Raw genomic sequence first — 24,330 nt, forward strand, 5'->3', positions numbered from 1 at the left:
TTGTAAATATAATGGGTTTTACACATAGCCCCAATGTATTTTAGTGTGCAGTGCATGGACTCAGAAATGACATTTATGTGTGAGTTTGTGTTTGGAACCAGGGACATACAGTACAATACTGTATATATACAGTATATATCATACAGTCCGACTATTGAAACTGTAACCGTCTGTTTCACCTGTACTGCTTTAATGATGCCCATAATAGCAGTTCCCTGTCCCTTACCCTCTCCATATCATGACTGAGCAGTTTATTCTGTCTGTGCATGTGACTGGACATGTTGGTGATGTCATTTTGCTCCTCTGATTCCTAAGCTCAGAGTTTGTACATACTGCTCTCTCGTCTCCACGATTGTCAAGGTTTGCTGAATGTGTAAGAATCTCTTGTTCCTAAGGAGCTGGAAAAGAAGAGGAGGAGGTGGTAGAGAAGGAGGAAGAGAGAGGAGGATGTGTAGGAGGAAGATGGGTAAGAGGAGGATGGGTAGGAGGAGGAGGAGAAAAGGGGATTTATGAGGAGGAGGAAGAGGGGTAGGAGGAAGAAGATGGCTAGGAGGAGGATGGGTAGGAGGATGGGTAGAATGATGGGTAGGAAGAGGAGGATGGGTAGGAGGGGGAGGAGTATGGGTAAGAGGAGAAGGAGGAGGGGTAGGAGGAAGATGGGGAGGAAGAGGATGGGTAGGAGTTGGATGGGTTGGAGGAGGGTGGGTAGGAGGAGAAGGAGGAGGGGTAGGAGGAGGAAGATGGCTAAGAAGAGGAGGAGGATGGGCAGGAGGAGGATGGGTAGGAGGAGGATGTGTTACAGGGGTGGCTATAGCGGACCCAAGCGCACTACAGAGATACAGGATGGGGAGGAGGGTTCCAGGGTGTTTAATGACAATTACGATATCAGTGGGGTTGGCAGGACAATTTCCAGGCGGACACAGGCAGGGTGGGTCAGCCAGGCTGGCAGGCAAGCAGGGTGATCTCGGAAGCGGGAAAATAAACACAAAAGGTTAGCAAGGCAAAAAAAACACTTGCAAAACTCAAAGGGAGCTTTATCTACCGCTGCCGAGAACGGTTTACTACCAAGGGAGACTAAACAACAATTTAAATGACAGGAAAACCAGGGTTGAAATACTGTGGGGCTGATGAGTTGATGGGAGACAGGTGCAGAGACCGGGGGAGTATGGAGTGATGTAATCGGGGCCAGAGACCGTGGCCACACCCACGGAGAGAGACAGAAACATGGGATGGGAGGATGGGTAGGAAGAGGATGGCTATGAGGGGATGAGGTGAAGGTAGATGATGGGTAGGGGGAGGAGGGCGGAGGAGAAAGAGTAGAGGGAGATGAGAGGTGAAGGAGGAGCTGCAAGCTTGTGTCCTAGATAGATCAGTAAACTGAGGAGCAAACTGGGATGATGCTGAGTGAGAGGGTGTGCAGACCCTGGAGTGATGTGTGTGTGGTGTGTGTGTTTGGGCATGCATGTGTATGTTGTCTCATAGGGCTTACTGGAATGTGTGTATTGACCAGGGAACGTCAGGGTGTGATTAGTCTGAGATATCACACTCTCTGGTCTATTATACTCTGATAATATATATTTAGAAAGAGCACGACTCCGTTTTTTCTCAGCAGCTGAGCACAGACATACATAAATAAACACACACACATGTACAGGCTGGCTCACACACACTACACAGCACACTTCTGTTGTTCCTCTCTACAAATAGATTGATGCTTAGCTGGAGGCGTTAAAGTCTATTTATGTAGGAGAGGAATCAGAAAACATCTTCAATGTGTTGTCTCATCTAATGGGATTAGGTTTACACTGCGGTGACATGAAGATACACACTGATAACACACAGATAACCCTCCAACAACTCATTACGCCTAGTAAGGGTGTGTCTGCGTATGCGTAAAGTGTTATTAAAATGATCTAGTAGCTTGTGTGTGTTTGTGACATAGTGTGTGCACATTGGTCAGGGTTCTGACTAATGAGCAGAGGGAGAGGGAGTGCAGATCAGCAGACCTGCAGTAGTTCTAGCAAGAGCAGCAGTAGTTCTAACAGGAGCAGCAGGAGCAGCAGTAGTCCTAGCAGGCGCAGCAGGAGCAGCAGTAGTTCTAACAGGTGCAGCAGTAGTCCTACCAGGAGCAGCAGTAGTTCTAATAGGTGCACCAGGAGCAGCAGTAGTTCTAACAGGAGCAGCAGTAGTCCCAACAAGAGCAGCAGTACCAGCAGTAGTCCTAACAGGAGTAGCAGTAGTTCTAGCAGGAGCAGCAGGAGCAATAGTAGTCCTAGCAGGCGCAGCAGGAGCAGCAGTAGTTCTAACAGGAGCAGCAGTAGTCCTATCAGGAGCAGCAGTAGTTTTAACAGGAGCAGCAGGAGCAGCAGTAGTTCTAACATGAGCAGCAGTAGTCCTAACAGGAGCAGCAGTACCAGCAGTAGTCCTAACAGGAGTAGCAGTAGTTCTAGCAGGAGCAGCAAGACCAGCAGTAGTCCTTGCAGGAGCAGCAGTAGTTCTATCAGGAGCAGCAGCAGCTCTAACAGGAGCAGCAGTACCAGCAGTAGTCCTAGCAGGAGGACCAGTGGTTCTAGCAAGAGCATCAGTGGTTCTTAGGTCTCAGTAGTATTAGTGCCACATGCATTGGTGCAAAAAGAGAAAAACGTTGGAGAAAGCATTCTATTGGCTGGGGGAGCAGGGAGAGAGGAGATTAGGTGTGTGTGTGCGTGTGCAAGCCTAGATAAATCAGTAAACTGAGGGGTAAACTGGGATGATGCTGAGTGAGAGGGTGTGCAGACACAGACAGGCCTGGAGTGATGTTTGTGTGCATGTGTGTGTTTGTGCATGTATGTGTATGTTGTCTCATAGGGCTTACTGGAATGTGTGTATTGATCAGGGGACATCAGGGTGTGATTAGTCTGAGATATCACACTCTCTGGTCTGAGATGCACATCAATCCTGGGACCAGGTCTCACACTGTTGATAGAGTATGTTTTAGACATATGTCCCATTGAGGAGAGGAGAGAGAAGAAGAAAGGAGGGGAGGAATGGACATGGGATGAGGAAAGAAGAGAAGCCTTTGGGATAGGAAAGGAGATACGTTGAGGGAGACGAGGCATTCTGTTTTATGATCATCCAATGCCCCCAAAGAGAGACGCTTTCTGGATGAAGGTGTCATTCTTGTTTGTGGCAATCCTTCCCTCTACCATATCCTAATTCTCTGTGGATGGTCTTGACCTTAACACAATACACAGTAAGATATTTTCTCCCAGGCATGTCGCTTTAAGTCCTGGTATAGCTTTGCAGCTGCATTTAAAGACTATCATGTACAGTGTTCATACATGAACTATGCATTCGGAATCTTCCATCCATGCCAAAGTCCAAAAACAATTGTACTGTCATTTTTCATGATGTTGTGTGCAAACAAGCTGGGTAAATGAGAAGTTAGAAGTTTAACTGCTAGCCATGGAGAAGAGGTGGAAGGAAGAAGGATCAAGTGAAAGTGAGAAGTACAATTTCTAAAGAGTGATGAGGGGTGAAGAAAGACCTCCCCCACACAAACACATATATATACATATGCATACATACATATATATATATATATATATATATATATATATATATATATATATATATATATATATATATATATATTGTTATACAGTAAGAGAGAGATAAAAAATAGAGGTAGAAAAGGTAGAGGAGCACATCAAAAGTGAAGGGTGAATCATAAAAGCTACCTGACCTATTTAAGCCATCTAATGTCATGTTGCATTGTTAATTCTGAAATACACATATAAGACTGAATAAAACACAAATCTCACTGTTGCACTCAACCCCCCCCCCCCCACACATACACGTTGTCGCACATAATTACTCAAATACTTCATCACTCACACACACATATACCCCTTCCCCCCCGACCGCCTGCCTTTATATGCCAGCTTCCAGCACGTCCACACAGCCTCAGGGGATAGCAGGAAGTGTAAGATATTCCTTAGAGATCGTGCCATCGTCTCCGCGGCGACCACTTGCCCTTTCAAACCGCAGCAGGATCGATTTGAAGTTTACGACACAAGTAACACAAAACACACACACAGAACAAGTCACAGAATATGAATGTAACAACGACTTGTAGTATTGCTTGGTGCCCTGAAACGCCCTAGTCTAATGCACCATCTAACAGCAAGGTTGTGTGTTTGTGCTGACTTTTTGTGTGTGTGTCTGTCTGTGTGTGTGTGTGTGTGTGTGTGTGTGTGTGTGTGTGTGTGAGTGTGTGAGCATGAAACTGCACCCTGTTGTTACTTCTTAGAAGAAAAAAAAGGATAGGAGAGCAAAAGAGGAGGAGAAGACAGGAGAGGGTGGATTTAAGTATCAAAGAGTCAAGGAATAGAGGTAAGCAGGGGTGAGAGAAGCATAGGAGGAGTACAAAGGGTAGAATTGGGCTCTCATCACAAGAACATGTGTCCTGAGGGTTGTTACATGTTCCGGCTGACAGAGCTGTATAAGAACCCATGGCACCATAACTACACCAGGGATGACATGAAGGAGAGAGGGGGAGAAAGACAGAAACACAAATATAGTGGGCACAGGTTAACTGACGGAGAGACCCACCACAAAAGGAGAGAGCATGGGTCATGTTTATCAAGTGAGTCCAGCTGAGTGCTGTACTGTAAACTCCCACTGAGGGGTTGGATAGGTAAAGGGAAGGGTGGGAGAGATGGAAGACAATGGGAGGGGGGATGGAGGTAGAGGAGGGGGAGAAAGGAGAGAGGAGGGATGTGGGAAGAAGAGGAGGGGAGCAGAGAGAAGAGGGGATGAGAGGAAGGGACGTGGAGGGGAGGTGGAGAGGAGGGGTTGGGTGGGGAAAGGAGGGGAGGGAGAGGCAGTGAAGTTAAGAGGACTCAGAGGATTCAGGCTCCAGTGAACGGAGGCTTATGTCTAATAATCAGCAGGGATGGACTCAGCACAGGTCCTCTGAGATATGGAAGCGGGGGTGAACGAGTGGGGGAAAAGATCAAATGTTTTAAAGCTGTAAATATGAGCACTATTTCACATAGCTGTGAAAATCAGGTGAAATGCTGACTTCAGTTATCTAATCATTGAAAGCTCAAGGCCATGTTAGCAACCAGAGTCTGACTGCAAGGTACAGTAGAAGCTATTCTCAAGTTATGTTTTTCTGTGTTCAGTTCTTTCCTTTCAATACGTTGTACATTGAAACAGGAGGAATGAGAAAGGGAGAAAGTTGGCTGGGTAGCAAGTCAGAAAGAAAGCCATTACATCAAATCTGCCTCAAGCTCAGCTATATTACTGGTTTCTGGTTGCTCGGTTGGTTGCTTTATTGCAGGACATTGTTTGAAGTTGTCAGGGTTTTGCAGGCATATTTTCATCTTATGTAGCTGTCTGCCAGACTGGTTAAATTACCTTTTCTGCCACTGTAGGTTGACAAAATATTCTGCCTCATTTTGGAGAAATGTATACATTGTGCTGATGTCAAAAATAACAAGGACAATCAACACTGTAGATACTGTAGGGCAGGGTGCCCCCACCTCTCATATGCTAAAATCTGGAGTTGCTGGATGGTCTCTACTTGATGGCTCTCACATGTCATTGCTTAGCTTACTGTCGCATTGCTAGTCATATGTTGATAAGTAAGGGTCAAGATGTGGTGTGATTGGTTGTTCTTGGGTATAAAGGATTTTTCATTTCCTGCTCTGGCTTGTCCTACTCCTTCTCCTTCCTTACCTCTTGCTTTCTCTCTGATTTACAATAATCATGGTAGAGTAGGGTTAGGGTATTAGTTAACCTAATTTTGTAACATATTTGCCTTGTAATTGATTTAATTCATTTGGAATATTTTTTGATGTATCTTTTAATTTAACATGACTTTTACCATTCTTGCTCTGATTTATCCCATAGAGTCAAATAACTGTATTTATATTGGTATTTGCATTATTTGGTTAATGTTCATACACTTCAGTTTCCCCTCTTCCTTCAAACATAGGGGAAATCTGTTTTGGTTGTTTGGCCAATATTACGGTAAACCCCCTACATACAGTGACACACTCCAACTGACATTAGGCTCTGGGTTGCACCAGCATTTAGATGGCTTGGCAGAATATCTGTCCTCAACAAGCTTAGGATAGTTTCCTTCCTCAACATCATCTAAGTAGAATCTTCTTTCTCAGTGTTTCATTTGTCATTGTCTTAGTCTGAGCATGCTAGCCTATTTTGCATGCTAGCCTATGATGGCTGGGGATCTGAAGAGTCATGCTGTGTCAGGCAGGCGAGGACTGAGTCTGTTCTGAGGGCCTTTCTATAGCATTCTCACACAAGTAAATGCCAAGCATAGATTACTTGACTGAGGGCTTCTGCTGTTGTGTGTGTATGTGTGGAGAATGGATGAAATCTCTGCACCCTCAGGAAGGGGATTGGGCTGTGTGTGTGTACGTCAATTTGTGTGTGTGTACGTCAATTTGTGTGTGTGTGCATTTATGTGTGCATAATTAGTACCGTAGTGGTTGTCCTGCTCCAAGGTCGCCCTATTCTATCAACAGTAAATTACCTGTGACATGCTCGACCAATGAGGCCCGTGCCTCATTTCGACTGCTCTGTGTTTAACGGCCATCTAGAAAGGGGCAGCCCGGTCAGGGTCGGCCGACCGCTGCCTCCCGCTCACACATATTCACACATACACACACACCCGCGCCTGGCGCCACTTACATTGGAGCAGAGGAGAGCCAAGGGGGGTAGTGGGGGGTGATGAGTGATTACCCGGGAGCTCCAGTCATAATTCAGGCTGACCTCAATCTGCCAGCGGAGTGAGCCAGTGATGGATCGTCTCTGTGCCGAGGTGTCAGCCCAGACTGACGGACAGGCGCATATCTGTTGCCTTTACAAAGCTAAACATGCCAGGTACAAAGGACTGACACTCCGACAGGGGGAGATAGAAGGAGAGGAATATGGCATGGCATTTCTGTGTGCGCATGTTTGTGTGACTGTGTGTATTATTTGTGTGTATTGCTCTATGGAACCTGAGACTGGAGTGTGCGTTACAGATCAGTAAGTCAGTTAACGTTTTAACCCAGCAGATGCTCTACAGTGAAATAACTGTGTTGCGATTTGTTTGTCCTTCCACGATGATCCATTTCATTTGTCAATCTATTAATCATCGGGTGCGTACAACTCCACAATTCAGTACTACATAGTTAATAGTCTTTGTAATGTGTTAAAGCAATACATTTCTAAAAATGTTCAATGACAAAAAATAAAAAACGATTTACTAAGACTTTAAGATAAATCAAATGCAATAAATACTTAGGTTAAACAATACTTAGGTAAAACAAAAAAGTATCTGATCTTGCAATCTGATCTTGTTTTATTTCAACCTGTCTGGATAAGGGAGGTTATGTGCCTGCTTTGCTGTACCTTTACTGAGATTACTAACACTTCCAGAGGTCTGTGGATCTTTGTGTCTGTGGCTTTGTGTGTCTGTAGCCCTGGATATACTGTTGGTGGACCTGGGAATATGGTCTGTGGCTCTGGAGGGTGGGTCTATATCTAGTAAATAAGTATGTATGTAGAGAGTGTGTCTGTATATCTGGATAGTGTGGAATGTGTACGCACATTATATTTCCCATATTGTAAAACTTAGTAAATTCAGTGAAAGTTGTAGTTGATTGATGTAACCACCGTTAATTGTGTGGATAAAGTCTTCAGCTGATTAGATTTGAATCGCTTTGCCTGAATAATGAACACATTTCAAATCAAACAATTGTTTAAAATTAATTAATGTTATGCATAAGCTTCATGGTCTTGGTCTCTGCATCCAGCTAGCTATCTGGGTCCGATATAGACAGAGGTGCCGCATGCATGACCAGCAGTGAGCTTCCTTCCCGTGGCACCACCATCTCCTCTGACGCATTTGTGGGGAAAGACGAGTTCAGAATCAGAAAGTACCTTTTTAATTGTGAATGTTTCAAATGTGCATTCCTGGTAATGATTTATATGATCATTCACTTACCAATTAGAAGACTGGAATGGTCCTATTGGCTTGTGCTGTGGGTGCATTGCCCTGATCGTTTGCTAGTTCTCGATCATGCTGCCCAGCAATGTTTCCTTTGTAATATCCAAGTGGTATTCATTACACATTGGATTTTTTAAATAACTGTTAAAGGGGTCATTGATTGCAAAACCGATTTTACCTTGTCATAGTTGAATAACGACAGTTTGTTATTCAACTCTGTGTACTTCCATGGGAATTACAAAGGAGAAAGTTTGTGAGTTTTTAAAGGATATTAAAAATGGACCATCGTAAATGCAGTGTTCCAGGCTATACAGGGAATGCTGACACTTCCTAAGGAACCAAACACTCGACGGGCTGTGATGTTTGTCTATGAGAAGATCCCTGTGCAGTTCGACCCTCAATTATACATTTGCTCGAACCATTTAACCAAGGACAGATTTGAAAACCTGGGACAATGTAAAACAGGATTTGCTATGAAGTTGTTGCTGAAAAGAAGTGCTGTTCCGACCTTATGTTAATTGCAACCTCAAGCTGTCGATGTTGTCGCTAACAGTTATTAGCAATGCTACTATAAAGTATCCTGCCTGTATCTAGCATCGGTAGAATGTGTGATGATTTAGCTGGTTTATTGGCAATGGGGCTGGAGTTATTTCATGTTCCTGACTGTGTTTCATTCAAATAAATAACCCGTGTTGTCATGTAAATCTACAATTCAAGATGCATGTTTGTCCAGATCTATTTTTCAGCAAGATAACTAGAGCTAACTGAAGCTGAGTAGAAAAGAAGAGTTTGTTTGCTAAACTGTACTGTAGTGCTAACGTTACCCACCTAAGTCGATCCCGTTTGCTTCAACAACAGAAGTGGAAACAACTAACGTTATAATTTCAAATGATATCCATTTAATTTGTTGAAAACAGTGTTGTGTAGACACAATAGATTTATTTGTACGTTTTCATTTCAAGGCTCCACCTTCGATGTTTCAGTGAGTGCTGTTGGCCGTGTTGTCTTTGCTCCGCAGCTTCACTCATTAAAAACCAACCAATCAGCGCGCAGCTCATCTATATATTTATTAGCATACCATAAAAGGAGAAAAGGAGCCCTTTTTCCCCAGGGCTATTTCACAGGATACATCAGGGCTCATAGAACAGCACCCGGGCCATTTACAGCCCAACCAATGTTACAAACGCTATTCAGAGAATCCTGTTAAATTTGCTTGAAAACGCCTAAACAGCATACCCAAAGTAAATTGAAAGCTGTTCTTGAACCATATGGAATACATGCATGTAAATGGTCTCTTTTGAAAAGTGACACTGTAGTTATTTCCACTGTTGTCAGGACCCCTGTAAGTCCTACTGGTGTTGAGTAATAGAAGCTTGAACACAAGGAAATTGAAAGTTTCTATCTCCGCCTAGATTTTGTTTTGAAAACAGAGGCCTGAAGAGGCCTAGAGGTGGTAGGTATTAGCTGGAAGACAGAATTCAAATCAAATGTATTTGTATAGCCTTTTTACATGCAAGCATGTCACAGTGGGCTTCACATACGCCCATAGAACTGCCCCTCAACCAACCTAAACCCTCATGGAAGACAAGGAAAAACTCCCAGAAAAACTCCCAACAGGAAAAAAATTGAAGAAACCTTGGGAGGAGCAATTCAGAGAGGGATCCCCTCCTCCAGAGACGGTTGGTGAGAGAGAGGAGCAGAACACAGGCTAAACATAGTCATGCAGTGTCAACCGAATTGGACCACAGGTTAAAGCCTTACCCAATTCTAGTCAAAAGTCAAACATAATACCACAATATATTAATATTTGACACATGTTTTTATAAGAGTACATCCAGGCGTTTTCTAAAAGGGCCTTTTGGAGACTCCAAAATGACCCTTTGTAACCAAGGTCAAATACTTAGGATAAAAAGGTATTATTTTCAATAATTGTTATCTCTAATAAAAGGTGGTACTTAGAACTATCATATATACTAGCTAAATCCCCCATTAGTATTGCTGAAACACAAAAACTGAAGCATGACGCATATTGGAGTACTTTATCTGATTCCTAGGATTGACACACAAGAAACGCAGCTTGTGTCTATCTATATTACGCCTGGGACTTGTATTTTGAAGGCTCCACAGATACCTAGCATGTTGGGTATTAGCATTTACAGCAATTCCTTAGCTACAAGGCTAGCAACCTCATTTCAGTCAAAGCCAGTTCGAGAAAATTAGTTTAGAAAGAGTGTGTTGGGGGGGGGGGGGGGGGGGGGTCATAGAAAATTGTAGATTTGTGTAGATTTGAACATAGTCAAAATGCCGGTTTCAATATAATTGATTTAGTTTGCACTAGGGCTGCACGATTAATCGAATTTTTATCACAATCACGATTTCGGCTTTCCACAATCAAATTCACGCTTGCAGTCGGGGAGGAGTTATAAACGTCTCTTTAAAGTCTGAAAATTTGTCATTTTATGTATTGGGCTATGATAAACTCTTTGTCCAATCTGCAGGCTGCAGCCGGCTGTGGCGCTGCATGGAGTTGAATACACCTAATGTCTGATCCCGAGATGTTCCCTGCACCACGCAGCTTAGTTTCTAGATGTAGACGGTTACAGAGGACAGAGGCCCCGTCCACACTAGCCCGAGTACATTTAGAAACGCATACATATGTCTGCGTTTGCACCTCCCGTCCACACTAATACGGCGTATTCGGACACAGAAAACTGAGCTTTTCGAATACGCTCCCCGAGCTGGAGACATTTGAAAACGCCGGGTTGGCGTAGTAGTGTGGGCGGGGTCCACTGAGCTTTTCAGATACGATGACGTTCAGTTGGCATGGCATTGGGGGTACCCTTAAAAAAAAGAAGTATACTTCAAGTTTATTTCGTATTATTATCATGTTACTTAAAGTATACTAGCAGTGTACTTATTTATATACTATTTTTGTACAAAGTAAACTGAATTGGCCCACTTTTTAGGTCATTTAGTACACTTTAAAGTACACTTGTAGTGTATTTCAAGGTTTAATTTTGAATACTGTAAAGTAGCCTGTGTACTTCACTTTCAGTTCATCAAGTATACTTCCTAAAGTACTTCAAAGTATACTTTGGAATACTCTAAAGTAACCTCTGTAGTGCACTTTCAGTTCATAAAGTATACTTCCTGAAGAGCCTCAAAGTATACTTTGCAATACTTTCAAGTGCACTTTCAATTAATGTAAGGAGATCAAGGAGTAAACTGAATACATTTAATTTGACTATGACTTACTAATAAATTAAGATGTTTAGGGGCCCCTCAGACCCCTCAGATCTTGCGACACATGGCGAGAACGGGGACCTCACAAAGTTACACTGCAGATTCTGAAAGAAACTACTTACTGCACTGGCATCAACATTTACTGAATTCAGCTATTCTAATGAAACGTAACAGTCATTTAACTCATGGTTACAATGGTAAACCAGCACAACAATGACAATTACCACGCAACAAAACACTACATTCTAAGCAGACACATTTACAAAACAAAATTCATGAAGTTACATTTGTATTTCGAACAAACGGCAAACTTATCAGCAAATGTTAACACTATTTACCGCTTTGCATCATGGGAATTTACTAGCTTATGTTACGTTGTTATTTCGTTATTCAGTCAGTTTGACAGTATAACCTTCAAATTCTCAAGTAGCTTTTTCGTTTTTTTTTTTCATAAATACTCCAATTGATAATTAGTATAAGAGTATAGGGCTTCAGAAAATTTTCAGCAGTAATTAAGGTTACAGCTTCAGTAACAAAAAAATATTCAATGTGCAATGCATAATAGATTTTCATAGACATGAATAATTAGAATGAGATGGATCTAAAAAATAACCTGTAATGTACTTTTAAATTATTTTTACTGTTTTTGATGTATAATAATAGAAAACGTACATCCTACTCCAGAAGAAATGTATACCATTTTCTGTTTCTAAGCCTACTACTTAAAAGTATTGCAAAAGTGAACTATTTTCTAAACATACTTAAAAGTACATCAAAAGTGAACTATTTTCTGAGTATACTCCTTAAAAGTATATCAAAAGTGAACTATTTTCGAAGCATACTTAAAAGTATATCAAAAGTGAACTAAAAGTGTACTATCCATATTTTAGTATACTTATAGTATACTTTAATATACTTATTTTTTGTAAGGGTAGCTTTCGCTCTATAGCTATAATATCAAGATGAACATGGAAGGTGAAAGAAATATGCTGCTCCATCTCTATAATTTATTTACCTGTTTAGTTAGTGTACTTCAGGTACAAGTATTACCACTTAATAGATACGCGTTACTCCTACGCAGAAGGCGAGCGTTGTACTCGGTGTGCCTGAACAATATGGGGACATCGCAAAGAAGACGGTTTAAACCAAACATAGAGCGGCGATTCTGGGTGAGACTTGGCTGAACAACTAGCTGGTGGGACAATTTTAAAACACTGAATAGTATTGCCAGAGGAGTATGTAAACAGGGCACCGTGGCGGGAGGGAGGGGCAGGAGTGGTGTAACCATGACAACGATTGTCATGTATCTGTGTTAGTGTGGACGGAGATCGTTTTCAATTCAAAAACGCGTATTTGTATTTACCCGGGCTAGTGTGGATGGGGCCAGAGTAATGTGAGGAAAATTCCACAAAAGATAGCAGTCAGTCATTTAAGGCTACTATCTTAACAAAGAAAACAAACAAAAACTGGTAACACTTTAGAATAATGGTCCGTTGTTAATGAGTAGCTATTCAGGAAGTAATAGGTAGTTCTACATTAACACAGAATTTAATACTATTAACTAATATGGAACCAAGATTAACTAAGCAGTAAGTAATAGCTAATTTACAACAAAGGTAGTTCCTTGGTAGGTATTTGGTTATTACTAAAGACATGTATCCTATTGAGAACTACTTGTGAACTATCACAAATTAAGAAAGAATAGCCAATTAATTACTAATCACAAAAGTAACATGTCTATAAAGTTAATTTTGTTGTTTCAGTCTTAACATGGTCATAACCTTTCAGAAGCTTGTGCCTCTAATGGGTTTCTTGTGGAAACCAGTTTATGAATATTATATCCCCCCAAATACGTTAACTACAGGTTGAGATTTTGACTACTCTTACCAAAGGATGGATGTTCTCTGTTTAAAAACTTAAAACTTTCAAACTTAAACAAGGTATACTACAAATAATTAATAATTTGTTTAACATTATAATTAGGAAGTAATGCTGACACTCTCATGATTGGATTAGTTTACTATTATAAGCTCTTGAGTGTCAGTTCAACATGTTTAATACTCCAAAGGCCTACCTTTATGTTACAGTAGCCGCCTGAGAAGGACTTCTCTTTAGGATATGAATATAAACATTGATGTTCTCTTGTCAAAAACAATTTGCATCCTGTATTTTTGTTGCAATAAGCGCAAAACCAAATCTTCCAGAGATTACAATGTTTGTTAGAATATCACTAGTGCCTCACAGAAATGTATGCATGTACCTTGTGTGTCAAATATAAAATTAGACTTATTATAGGCATATTACTTGTGAAAAACAGTATAACTCCTTACTAATTCCTCGAGCGTTACCTTGTCATCCTGCAGGAACTACTTGTAATGTGGACCATTATTTTAAAGTGAAAAACATGCTAACTTCTCATTAATTACTCAAGAGTTACTTTCTTATCCTGCAGGAATTACTTGTGATGTGGACCATTATTTTAAAGTGACAAACATGTTAACTCCTCACTAATTACTCAAGTGTTACCTTGTACTCCTGCAGTAACTACTTGTGATGTGGACCATTATTTTAAAGTGACAAACATGTTAACTCTTCACTAATTACTCAAGAGTTACCTTGTCATCCCGCAGTAACTGTAATCTGGACCATTATTTCAAAGTGAAAAACATGTTAACACCTCCCTAACATGTCACCTCACAAGATTTACAACATAAAACAACTGCAGTGACAGGATAATATTTTTTTTAATTATATGCACTGAAAGATTTCCATGAAATCGCAAAAGAAAATCCCACATAATGCAAAAATGCACATGGGCATGCAAGAATAAAGCATTTTTATATGTCTGAATTAAACATTCTTTGTTTGGCACAATGATGAAACCTAGCATTTAAACAAAAAAATCTGTATTTTGGAATGAAACATTCAACACATTCAACAAACTGTGATGATAAACTGAGTCAAACATAATGGCTAAATAATTAATAAGTAAGTACATGGCTAACCCTAACCCAAATCAAGGTATAGGCCTACTCACTACTCACGAGTCTAGCATTGTCCACTACTGCAAAATACAACAGCAACGCAATTCCAAAGGAATAAAAATGATGAAGGAAGAAAGAACAAATGGCAGGACTGTAAGATAACTTGCTAGATAACCCAAATCAGAGAACAGTAACATGGCCCAAAACGCTAGCTACAGTTGTTGCTAGCTGTAAAGCCAGGCTAGCTGTCGGCTAGCTTGTAAAAAGTCCCTCATACAAACTGTATAGTATTGCAATCGAAATTCACTTTAATTCTACAATTCAGAATTTGCACTAATTCTACAATTCGAAATTCCAGTGAAATTCACCTAGTCGTTGTTATCGTATGTTAGCTAAATGCTGGATATTTACCATCCATAAAAATGTGCCACTGCCAAATGATTTCGCGCTCCTAACTCACTCATTCACGTTGCACCAGTATTAGCTTTAGGGAAAACATGACATGGATTCAGAACAAATAGGTTTCGGTAAGCCAAGTCGACTGGATTTGGAAAATGGACCGGCTGTGATTTGATATTTTCTGAGCTGCAGAAAGACCTAATAGCAGATACACCGATATTGCCCGCATAATCATACAGTATGATCAAATGTTGCGGAGGACGTGTCCCAATATCATACAGTATGATCAAATATTGGGGGGGACGTGTCCCATAATCATACAGGGCATGTTATAACGTTAATATTCATAAACTGGTTTCCACAAAGAACTTATTTCAGGCACAAACTTCTGAAAAGTTATGACCATGTTAAGAGTTAAAAAAAACAATTGTTCACTATTTAGACCTTACTTTTGTGATTAGTAATTCATTGGTTATTCTTTCTTAATTGGTCATAGTTCACAAGTAGTTCAAAAATGAGGATATATTTATTTAGTAATAATCAAATACCTACCAAGGAACTACCTTTGTACTAAATTCGCTATTATTACTGCTTGGTTAATCTTGGTTCCATATTAGTTAATAGTATTAAATTCAGTGTAAATGTAGAACTACCTATTACTTCCTGCATAGCTACTCATTAACAATGGACCATTATTCTAAAGTGTTACCCAAAAACTACCTGTGACCTGCCTTTGCTCATCCCTCAAGCCAGAAAGTGTTGACAGGCTACTGTTTCTTTCCAAAAACCTGTAAACTAGTCTTTTCTGCATCTGAAATGTTCTCATTCCGTTACATTCTGTTATGGTATATTTGTTTTTTACTGATTGTATATTTTGAGTTTTATTCACATCCATTCTGCAGGTACAATGCATTGTGACAATACAATTTGATTAGGTTAAAATCAACCAATAACAGTGATAATTAATTGTGATCTCAATATTAATCAAAATAATTGTGATTATCATTTTGGCCATAATTGTGCAGCCCTAGTTTGCACAAACTTAAGCATGAACAGAGTACTCCGGACCTGTCATAGCGAAAGACACATGCAAGATGCAACCTACAGGTCATTCAAGAGAGGGGTGGAGAACTATCACACATCCACTGACTTATATGAACTTAAAACAAAGGATCTCTAGATGTTCAATCAATCAATACAGCAGTCTCTATGATTGGGCAGCACTACTCAGCGACGGTTTGACTTCATACCAAGTGTCCCACAGTTCTTTGAAGTTGCATATCTCTCTAGAGCAGTACATAATAAAGCTACAGGGGTTGGCCAATCAAATTGTCAACTGTCCTTTGTGTGGTCATCTTCCAACAGTACTTTTAACTAACACAAACAATGAAACAGGATACAGTCCTTCTCTATCCAAAGTTCAGAGCAACTGCCTCAATAGCCCCTTACTCTGACTAGAGGACAGAAGGCCATATAAGATGCTTCACCCATCCCCCATGGCAAACTGCCCACAGAGCCATCAGCACCTCACATTCCTTCGAACTCAGCTTAATTATCTTCCCTTCCTGTCTCTTACCAATGAACATAGAAGCTTAAAGATTTCATACACATACATCTATGTATATGACCAACATTTCTACCACAGGGGGCCAGGACACAGAACTAGTTGGCTTTAGAGGGCCGTCACCAGGGCATGGAAGCTCCTATTGGGTCAAACAAGGTGTCAATCGAAAGGGCAGAGTGTAGCAGCCATTTTAAGACTATCCACTCATAAATACTCAAAGCACATCTCCTCCTATGAGCAATAGTGCATGAGAGACTGAAAACAATTAATTTGCAAAGAAAGAACTAGAGAGGGTACAATTTCTGGGGAAATTGTAGGGTGTGCTTGCTTGCTTCAGATGCAGGTGGGTCAGTTTTCCCTTCTAGTGATATTTTCAAGCATTTATTCTACTCATATTGCATAATTCATTAATTACACCCTTTGAAACAAGCTACTCTAACAACGTTGTCACTGGCAGTATTTCAGATGGAATTGCGATTCAAATAGTACCGTCTGCTAACTGAAAATACGTTTCCCAAAATGTAAATAAGTTCGATATTAATTTAGGGGGACATGGCTTATTCAAAAGCAGTTTGCTAGAGGCAAGCTAGCTGCCGTTTCTATCCACTCTCCACTGATTGTTTGAAAGCGCAGGAAATTAGAATGTTTCTTTTGTAAGTGATAATTAAGCAATAAGCCCCAAGAGGTCGTGGTTTGCGCTGATTTTAGAACAGGTTGTTAGGCACGACGCGAAGCAGAGTTTTCTCCAGTTTGGTTTTGCCACGAAGGGGCTTATTTCCCCGATAATGACCGGCGTTCTATACATTATCCCGCTTATTACACGGCCAGTGGCGAAACTATAGGGAGTGCAGGGATTGCACCGAGATGTCGCTATTCCACTGCATACTTATGAATAATTCTGTAATTTTTTTTAATTTTTTTTTTTATAGAAGTATGCAGTGGAATAGCGACATCTCTGACGTTGATAACAAACCAAACCATTTAAAAATCGGTTGAAAATTGGGCAAGTTATGGTCATTTAAAAAGTACATGTAGCATCAACACTCTGTTATGGGTGAGCGAGTTGCCTGTGGCAAGATGGCCGCCATGTGCGGACGTTCTAGATGCCGCCGTAAGACATCTAGTGTATATATATATCTATGATCTGAGCTGCCTTGCTGTCTTAATGGCGGCACGTATTACCCATAATTCTGTGCGCGGGGTTACCGTAGGCAACAAGTTAAACAGAATGCTTTCACCGCCATTGCTCTACGTTTTTACAATTCATATTTCAGCTAACGGTACTTATAAATCAGTATCTGAACAAAAATTTATCAAGAATTTGGCAGTGTAGTTGCTGAAAATGTACTTATTTTATTGATAACACTCCTAATTTGTAAATTTGCTCTGACTTTTCGATAACGTACAGTAGCTAGCATCGCAGTGCAGTGCAGACACTAGTTGCTGCGTTTAATCATAATCCTTTCAATTGAGTGAAATACAAACACAAATGTTATGAGCTATTGAGCTTATATCTAACACAAGTTTAAATACAGCTTAACTTGACTTAGTGTGACAACAAACTCAATGCAATTGACTGCCGTCTGACAAAGTGCGCTAGTACAAGCACATAAGTACACGCAGCGCGATGACGTGCATCCTGTTTTAATAGGCTGTTCGAAAACAACGGGTTTTAAGATACCTTACCCCGAACAGAGCTGTCTCGTTAGACACCTGTCTAGTAAAACATCAAGGATTAAGACAGCTGTCTAAGTTTTCGAACACAGCCACAGTCTCACTCAAATTCCAAGTTTTACACAAATAACAAACTATGCTGACCCGCTGGCTGTCTTAGCAATCGCCATATCTTTAAAACACTGCTGTCCATTTACATGTGGAATTGACCCTGGTAGGCCTACGAAATTAAGAAAATACTCACCAGCCGCAGATCGACAGTTGACTGAGTGACAACACTGTTGACAACACTGTTGTTGCTGCCGCAATCGTCAATGGAGGCTGACAGGCTCTCACGTAGCAAACAAATCTACGTTTTTACAGCAATCTATATTAAAATCTCACCACGTGGCTGTTTTCACAATAGTCATATCATCATAACATTTCCCTCTTTCATTTTTTTCGTGTAAAATTGAACTATAAAATTTGCTAGCTACAAAAAATACTACTATGACGCTTTCTAGCATGGCTGCCGCCTAAAATACGAGCCGGTCTCACGGGCGACCTGCACTTGCTCAAATTTCAAAGACTGTCACGACCTAAATCAAAAATGCAAGATTGCAGTTCCACTCGAAATCGCTTTCTCTACTAAGCCAAATGGTTGTGATTTTTTGTGGGTGGTATTTTTCACTCATAATCCAAGCTCCAATTTGCGAGCTAGAAAGTCTCTATCACGTTGTATCCATGCGTCGTTGCTAACGTGTGTTAACGTGGTGACGTAGTTAGCACAGATTACCCTTCATCAACTAAAGGCACTTTGTCCCCACAAAAACGTTGTAACCTCCTAAACTGTGCAACGGAACGTAAATCCAAATACAAGCAACTCAATGGAGACCAAGACAAACATTTTGACACAGGCATTGTGTATGTAGTCCAATTCCTATTTGTCCTATTGACAAAGTTTTAGGGGGGCAAAAAGAAATAATAATAATATATATGTGAGATAACAATGGTTTGTGCTCCCCGGCCACTTCCACCAGCTCTTCCTGGGGGACCCCGAGGCGTTCCCAGGCCAGCCGAGTGACATAGTCCCTCCAGCGTGTCCTGGGTCTTCCCCGGGGCCTCTTCCCAGTGGGACGTGCCCGGAACACCTCACCAGGGAGGCGTCCAGGAGGCATCCTAATCAGATGCTCGAGCCACTTCAGCTGGCTCTTCTCGACGCGGAGGAGCAGCGGTTCTACTCTGAGCCCCTCCCGGATGACCGAGCTTCTCACCCTCTCTAAGGGAAAGCCCGGAGACCCTGCGGAGAAAGCTCATTTCGGCCGCTTGTATTTGCGATCTTGTTCTTTCGGTCACTACCCATAGTTCGTGGCCATAGGTGAGGGTAGGAACGTAGATCGACTGGTAAATAGAGAGCTTCGCCTTTCGACTCAGCTCCTTCTTCACCACGACGGACCGATGCAGAGCCCGCATCACTGCGGACGCTGCACCGATCCGCCTGTCGACCTCGCGCTCCATTCTTCCCTCACTCGTGAACAAGACCCCGAGATACTTGAACTCCTCCGCTTGGTTCAGGATCTCCTCCCCGACCCGGAGATGGCACTCCACCCTTTTCCGGTCGATTACCATGGCCTCAGTTTTGGAGTTGCTGATTCGCATCCCAGCTGCTTCACATTCGGTTGCGAACCGCTCCAGTGAGAGCTGAAGGTCGCGGCCCGATGAAGCCAACAGGACCACATCATATGCAAAAAGCAGCGACCCGATCCTGAGGTCACCGAACCGGACCCCCTCAACACCCTGGCTGCGCCTAGAAATTCTGTCCATATAGGTAATGAACAGAATCGGTGACATAGGGCAGCCCTGGCGGAGTCCAACACTCACCGGAAACAAGTTTGACTTACTACCGGCAATGCGGACCAAACTCTGGCACCGGTCGTACAGGGACCGGACAGCCCCGATCAGGGAATCCGGTACCCCGTACTCTCGGAGCACCCCCCACATGAGCCCCCGAGGGACACGGTCGAACGCCTTTTCCAAATCCACAAAACATGTGTAGACTGGTTGGGCGAACTCCCATGTACCCTCCAGGACTCCGCGGAGGGTATAGAGCTGGTCCACTGTTCCACGGCCAGGACAAAAACCATTGCTCCTCCTGAATCCGAGGTTCGACAATCCGACGGACCCTCCTCTCCAGGACCCCTGAATAGACTTTCCCAGGGAGGCTGAGGAGTGTGATCCCCCTAAAGTTGGAGTACACCCTCCGGTCCCACTTTTTAAAGAGGGGAACCACCACCCCGGTCTGCCAGTCCAGAGGCACTGTCCCCTATGTCCATGCGATGTTGCAGAGTCGTGTCAACCAAGACAGCCCGACAACATCCAGAGCCTTAAGGAACTCCGGGCGGACCTCATCCACCCCAGGGGCCCTGCCACCGCGGAGCTTTTTAACCACCTCGGCGACCTCAGCCCCAGAGATAGAAGGCCCCCCCTCGATGTCCCCAGACTCTGCCTCCACGTCGGAAAGCGTGTTGGTGGAATTGAGGAGGTCTTCGAAGTATTCCTTCCACCGATCCAGGACGTCCCCTGTCGAGGTCAGCAGCGCACCATCCGCACCGTATACAGTGTTGACAGAGCACTGCTTCCCCCTCCTGAGCCGCCGGATGGTGGTCCAGAACCTTTTTGAAGCCGTTCGGAAGTCATTCTCCATGGCCTCGCCAAACTCCTCCCATGCCCGGGTTTTTGCCTCCGCGACCGGCAAAGCCGCGTACCGCTTGGCCTGCCGGTACACATCAGTCATTGTGACCCACCGTCGTTTGCGACAACTTTACCGCATACAAAAACAAAGTGAAGCATTTTCTTTTAACCGTTGGGCTGTCTCAGACCCCCCACATTGCGAAGGTTAAAAGAAAATTATTTTTATTTGCTTTTGTATTGGGTAAAATTGGGTAAACACAACGATGGTTCGTTATGAACCTTTTGGTCATGTGACCCGAAGGCAGCACAAGGGTTAAGAAACAGTGTGAAGTACCCAAACAACCCAGTCAATGACCCCTTTAAGAATGTTAAAGGAGGTTCACTGTCACCCAGGCACATGTACAGACCACAGGAGTGACAGGGGCCAAACTTAAAAAGCACCCCTAAAGTCTAATGTGACAGTAGAAAGGCTGAACATACATGATATATTGATTTCTGAATATAAATATGTCTGCCTACCAAGAAGATGTGAGCCAGCTGAGCCTCGTAACTGTACAAATTTGTTAAGTTATGTAACTACTAGTGCTGTCAAAGGATTAAAATATTTAATCACGATTAATCGCATTAATGTCATAGTTAACTCGCGATGAATCACAATTAATTGCAATTTTTTATCTATTCTAAATGTCCCTTGATTTCTTTTGGTCTCGTTCTTTTTTCAAATGCTCTTTAATGCTCTTATCAACATGGAAAAGTGGTTCGGATTGCTTGGTGCAAATATTTTTTTTATTGAAAACAACATTGCAATCGCCTGGCTTTGACGAGGGGGGCGGAGAATTCGCATCGGCTGTGTGCTTGGCCATCAAGTTGTATTTCAGACTGGACGTGCTGCGATGATAGCTCAGTTTACAACGACAAAACACACAGATCACTTTGGTCTTGTCAATGGAACCATTTGGCAACTTTTTAAAAGTAAACCATTCAGAATCTTATTGGCATCCATTTCGGCTTCTCGCGCTCGCCATCCACTCAAAATGTAACGTTAACCTACTACCAGAGAATGTCTAATATCCGTAAACGGGCTCTGCTACTATTCTTTAGCCGGCTCGCAAGCCAAACAAGTGTGTGTGGCGTGCCTGTTGTTTTGTTTCCGGTCTAGCTAGATCCGGTGTGGTGTTGTAGTTTTTCTACCGTAGGTAGTTCTTGCAACAGCATGTGAAAAAAACTACAAAGTTTGCTTGGCCAAAAAGAGTGTTAATCGCTCAATAAAAAATTGACGCTGTTAATTTGGGTTTGCGTTAACGCCGTTAATAACGCGTTAAACTGACAGCACTAGTAACTACTGTAGCAAGGTGCTGTTGCTTCTGAGCAAAACATATATTCAAAGCTAACACCACTAAAGCTGAATTTCAGTTATTAGGGGATGAACTTCTGGCAAAAAACAGCAGCAGGAAGGCAAACCAGCATAGGTTTTATGTTAGCTAGCTGGTTGTTCATAGGCTGAACAATGAAGCTGCAATAAACCTACCTAGCCAAGGATGATTAATTATCTAGCTAACCAGCCAGTGGGTCGGGCATTGAACAGAAGAAGACACAAAGTATGTTTCAAGGTAGGCAAAACCATTTTGAGGGAGACGGGTGTTCTGTTTTTTACTTGGGTGCCAATGAGCCACCCAGAAGACAGGAAGTTAACAATTTATTCAAGAGTGACTCAAGTCACAAACAACCTGAACATTTATGCAATAGAAAATCAAATTTACATAGCTTGCATACAGCTCTATACATGTTTTTGCTCAATTGACCCAGAAATCACAGATGAAAAGGTAATTTAGGAGAAAGGTGACAGGGTCCTCCCTTCTGACATCTACTTCATGGCAAACTTTGTGGAATCTCCACAGACCCACCTGAGGTGACATGAAATATATGAAAAGCCCGGAATGCTTGCGCCCTGTGCGTGGATCTCTAAAGAGAGTGTGTATATAAAGAGTGTGGCTATGTCTCTGGATAGTGTGTGTTCGTCTGTGTCAGTGGAGAGTGTGTGTCTGTAGCGTGGCAGCAACATTGGGTTTCAGCAGAGTATCTGCGTACAATGACTATTGCTGTTTATATGGAGGAGAGAAGAGAGAAGGAGGGCGAAGGAGGCAGGGATATAGGGGAGAGGAGGGGTAAGGATAGGGAGGAGAGAAATGGAGAAGGAAAGATGAGGAGTAGAAGAGGGGGAGAAAAAGGGATTACAGAGAAGGAGGGGTATAGGAAGGTAGGGGAGGATTAAGCTCCAGCCACCTCTGCCCCCAGGCGTCCATCTTTCATCTTTGGACTGGCCCTCTAATGCTTTCAAGTGGTTGAAATCCTTGACATCTGCTTCCCCTCCCAGGGACTTTACACAGGCCATCGTCCACACAGACATGCACGTACACACACACACATCCTGCAGAGTCACAGCTTTAGGACCTCTATGGGCCAGGGCTTGAGCTGGAGAAGCTACTGCTCACACAAACATACACACCGACACATACACACACAGACAAGCATGCACATACACAAATCCAGATGCTTAAAATGTTGTCTAATCGAATCGCAATCCTATAGGTAATAATCTGTCAAAAACAATCATTGTAGTAAGTTTACTAAAAAAAAAATACAAAGAAATGTAGAGTAGTCTAATCCAGTGATACAGTGCCATGACACACTCTAACTATAATACACTTCAACCATCCTGCCATGGCCCCTCCCCTCAGACCTTCTCTCTAAATGAGTCCCATCTACCTTCAGAGCTTCAGAAACAAGCATCTGTTCTGAACACACACACAAGCATGCTAGGATGATTAGCACTAGTGCAGGAAGAACACAGGCGTGGCAGACTATGAGGACATCCCCCATCCCTCCTCTTCATCATCCCCCTTATACCTCCTCTCATCATCCATCACCACTTCCTTTTCACTTTTCATCCTCTTTCCCCACATCCTCCTCTCCTCTGCAGTCCTCTGTCTTTGTTTCCTCCTTCCACTCCTCCTCTCCCCCTTTCTTTTTATTCTCTTCCATCCTCTTCTTCTTTCCTCTTTTTCCAACCCCTTTCTTTTTCTGTGCCTGTCTGTAAGGCCACACCATCTGTAGCCATCAGTAGAACAAGCATTATACTATCATGTTCATTTTCTGGAAACAGGTGTGACTGAGTGAGTGTGTGTGTGTGTCCAACAATGAAGTTCGTGTTTTTTTTGGTTGCCATTTTGTAAATTTCCCATCAGAATCAGAAATGGATTTGTTCACCATGAATGTTTGCACAGACAAGGAATTTGCTTTGGCAGGGAGGTGCATACAATAAACATATAGGAATCTTAAATTTAAAAGTGGTCTACCTATACTAAGGATACATAAACTAGCAATACTATGTGGAATACAATTAAAATAAAATATACAATATTACAGGAGTTGAATGTAGTGCAAAATGTAAATAGTTTTTAAAACATTCAGTCAGTGTGAGCTCTTGGCCTTGTTGAGGAGGCCAACAGCGGAAGGGAAGAAACTGTTCTGACCGCCTCCCCTCCCCTTTGTTTTCCACACAGGACTATTCCACAGGGCCATCATCCAGAGTGGCAGTGCCCTCTCCAGCTGGGCTGTCAACTATCAGCCTGTCAAGTACACACGCCTCCTGGCTGAAAAGGTACCCTTCCTCTCATCTCTTCTAATTGGAGTTCTAGTTCCCATTCGGACTCAGACTGCCTCCCACTGACTCTCTCCCTCTCTCTGTCTGACTTGACTTGGATTTGGACTGTTTCTGATTCTGACTTTTG

General features: G+C 42.4%; 1 protein-coding gene across 3 annotated transcripts in view; it reads left to right on the plus strand.

The window, feature by feature from the left end:
• Positions 1 to 24,330, plus strand: part of nlgn3a (neuroligin 3a) — a 203,250-nt gene that overhangs the window by 165,824 nt on the left and 13,096 nt on the right. For all 3 annotated transcript variants that reach the window (XM_084697319.1, XM_084697321.1, XM_084697320.1), the window contains one exon: positions 24,103 to 24,200. In XM_084697319.1, the coding sequence (XP_084553445.1) occupies positions 24,103 to 24,200 (98 nt within the window). The remainder of the gene's footprint in view (positions 1 to 24,102; positions 24,201 to 24,330) is intronic.

This window comes from Hypomesus nipponensis, chromosome 1 (assembly GCF_054491055.1).
Source record: "Hypomesus nipponensis isolate SF chromosome 1, ASM5449105v1, whole genome shotgun sequence".
NCBI classification, from domain to species: domain Eukaryota; kingdom Metazoa; phylum Chordata; class Actinopteri; order Osmeriformes; family Osmeridae; genus Hypomesus; species Hypomesus nipponensis.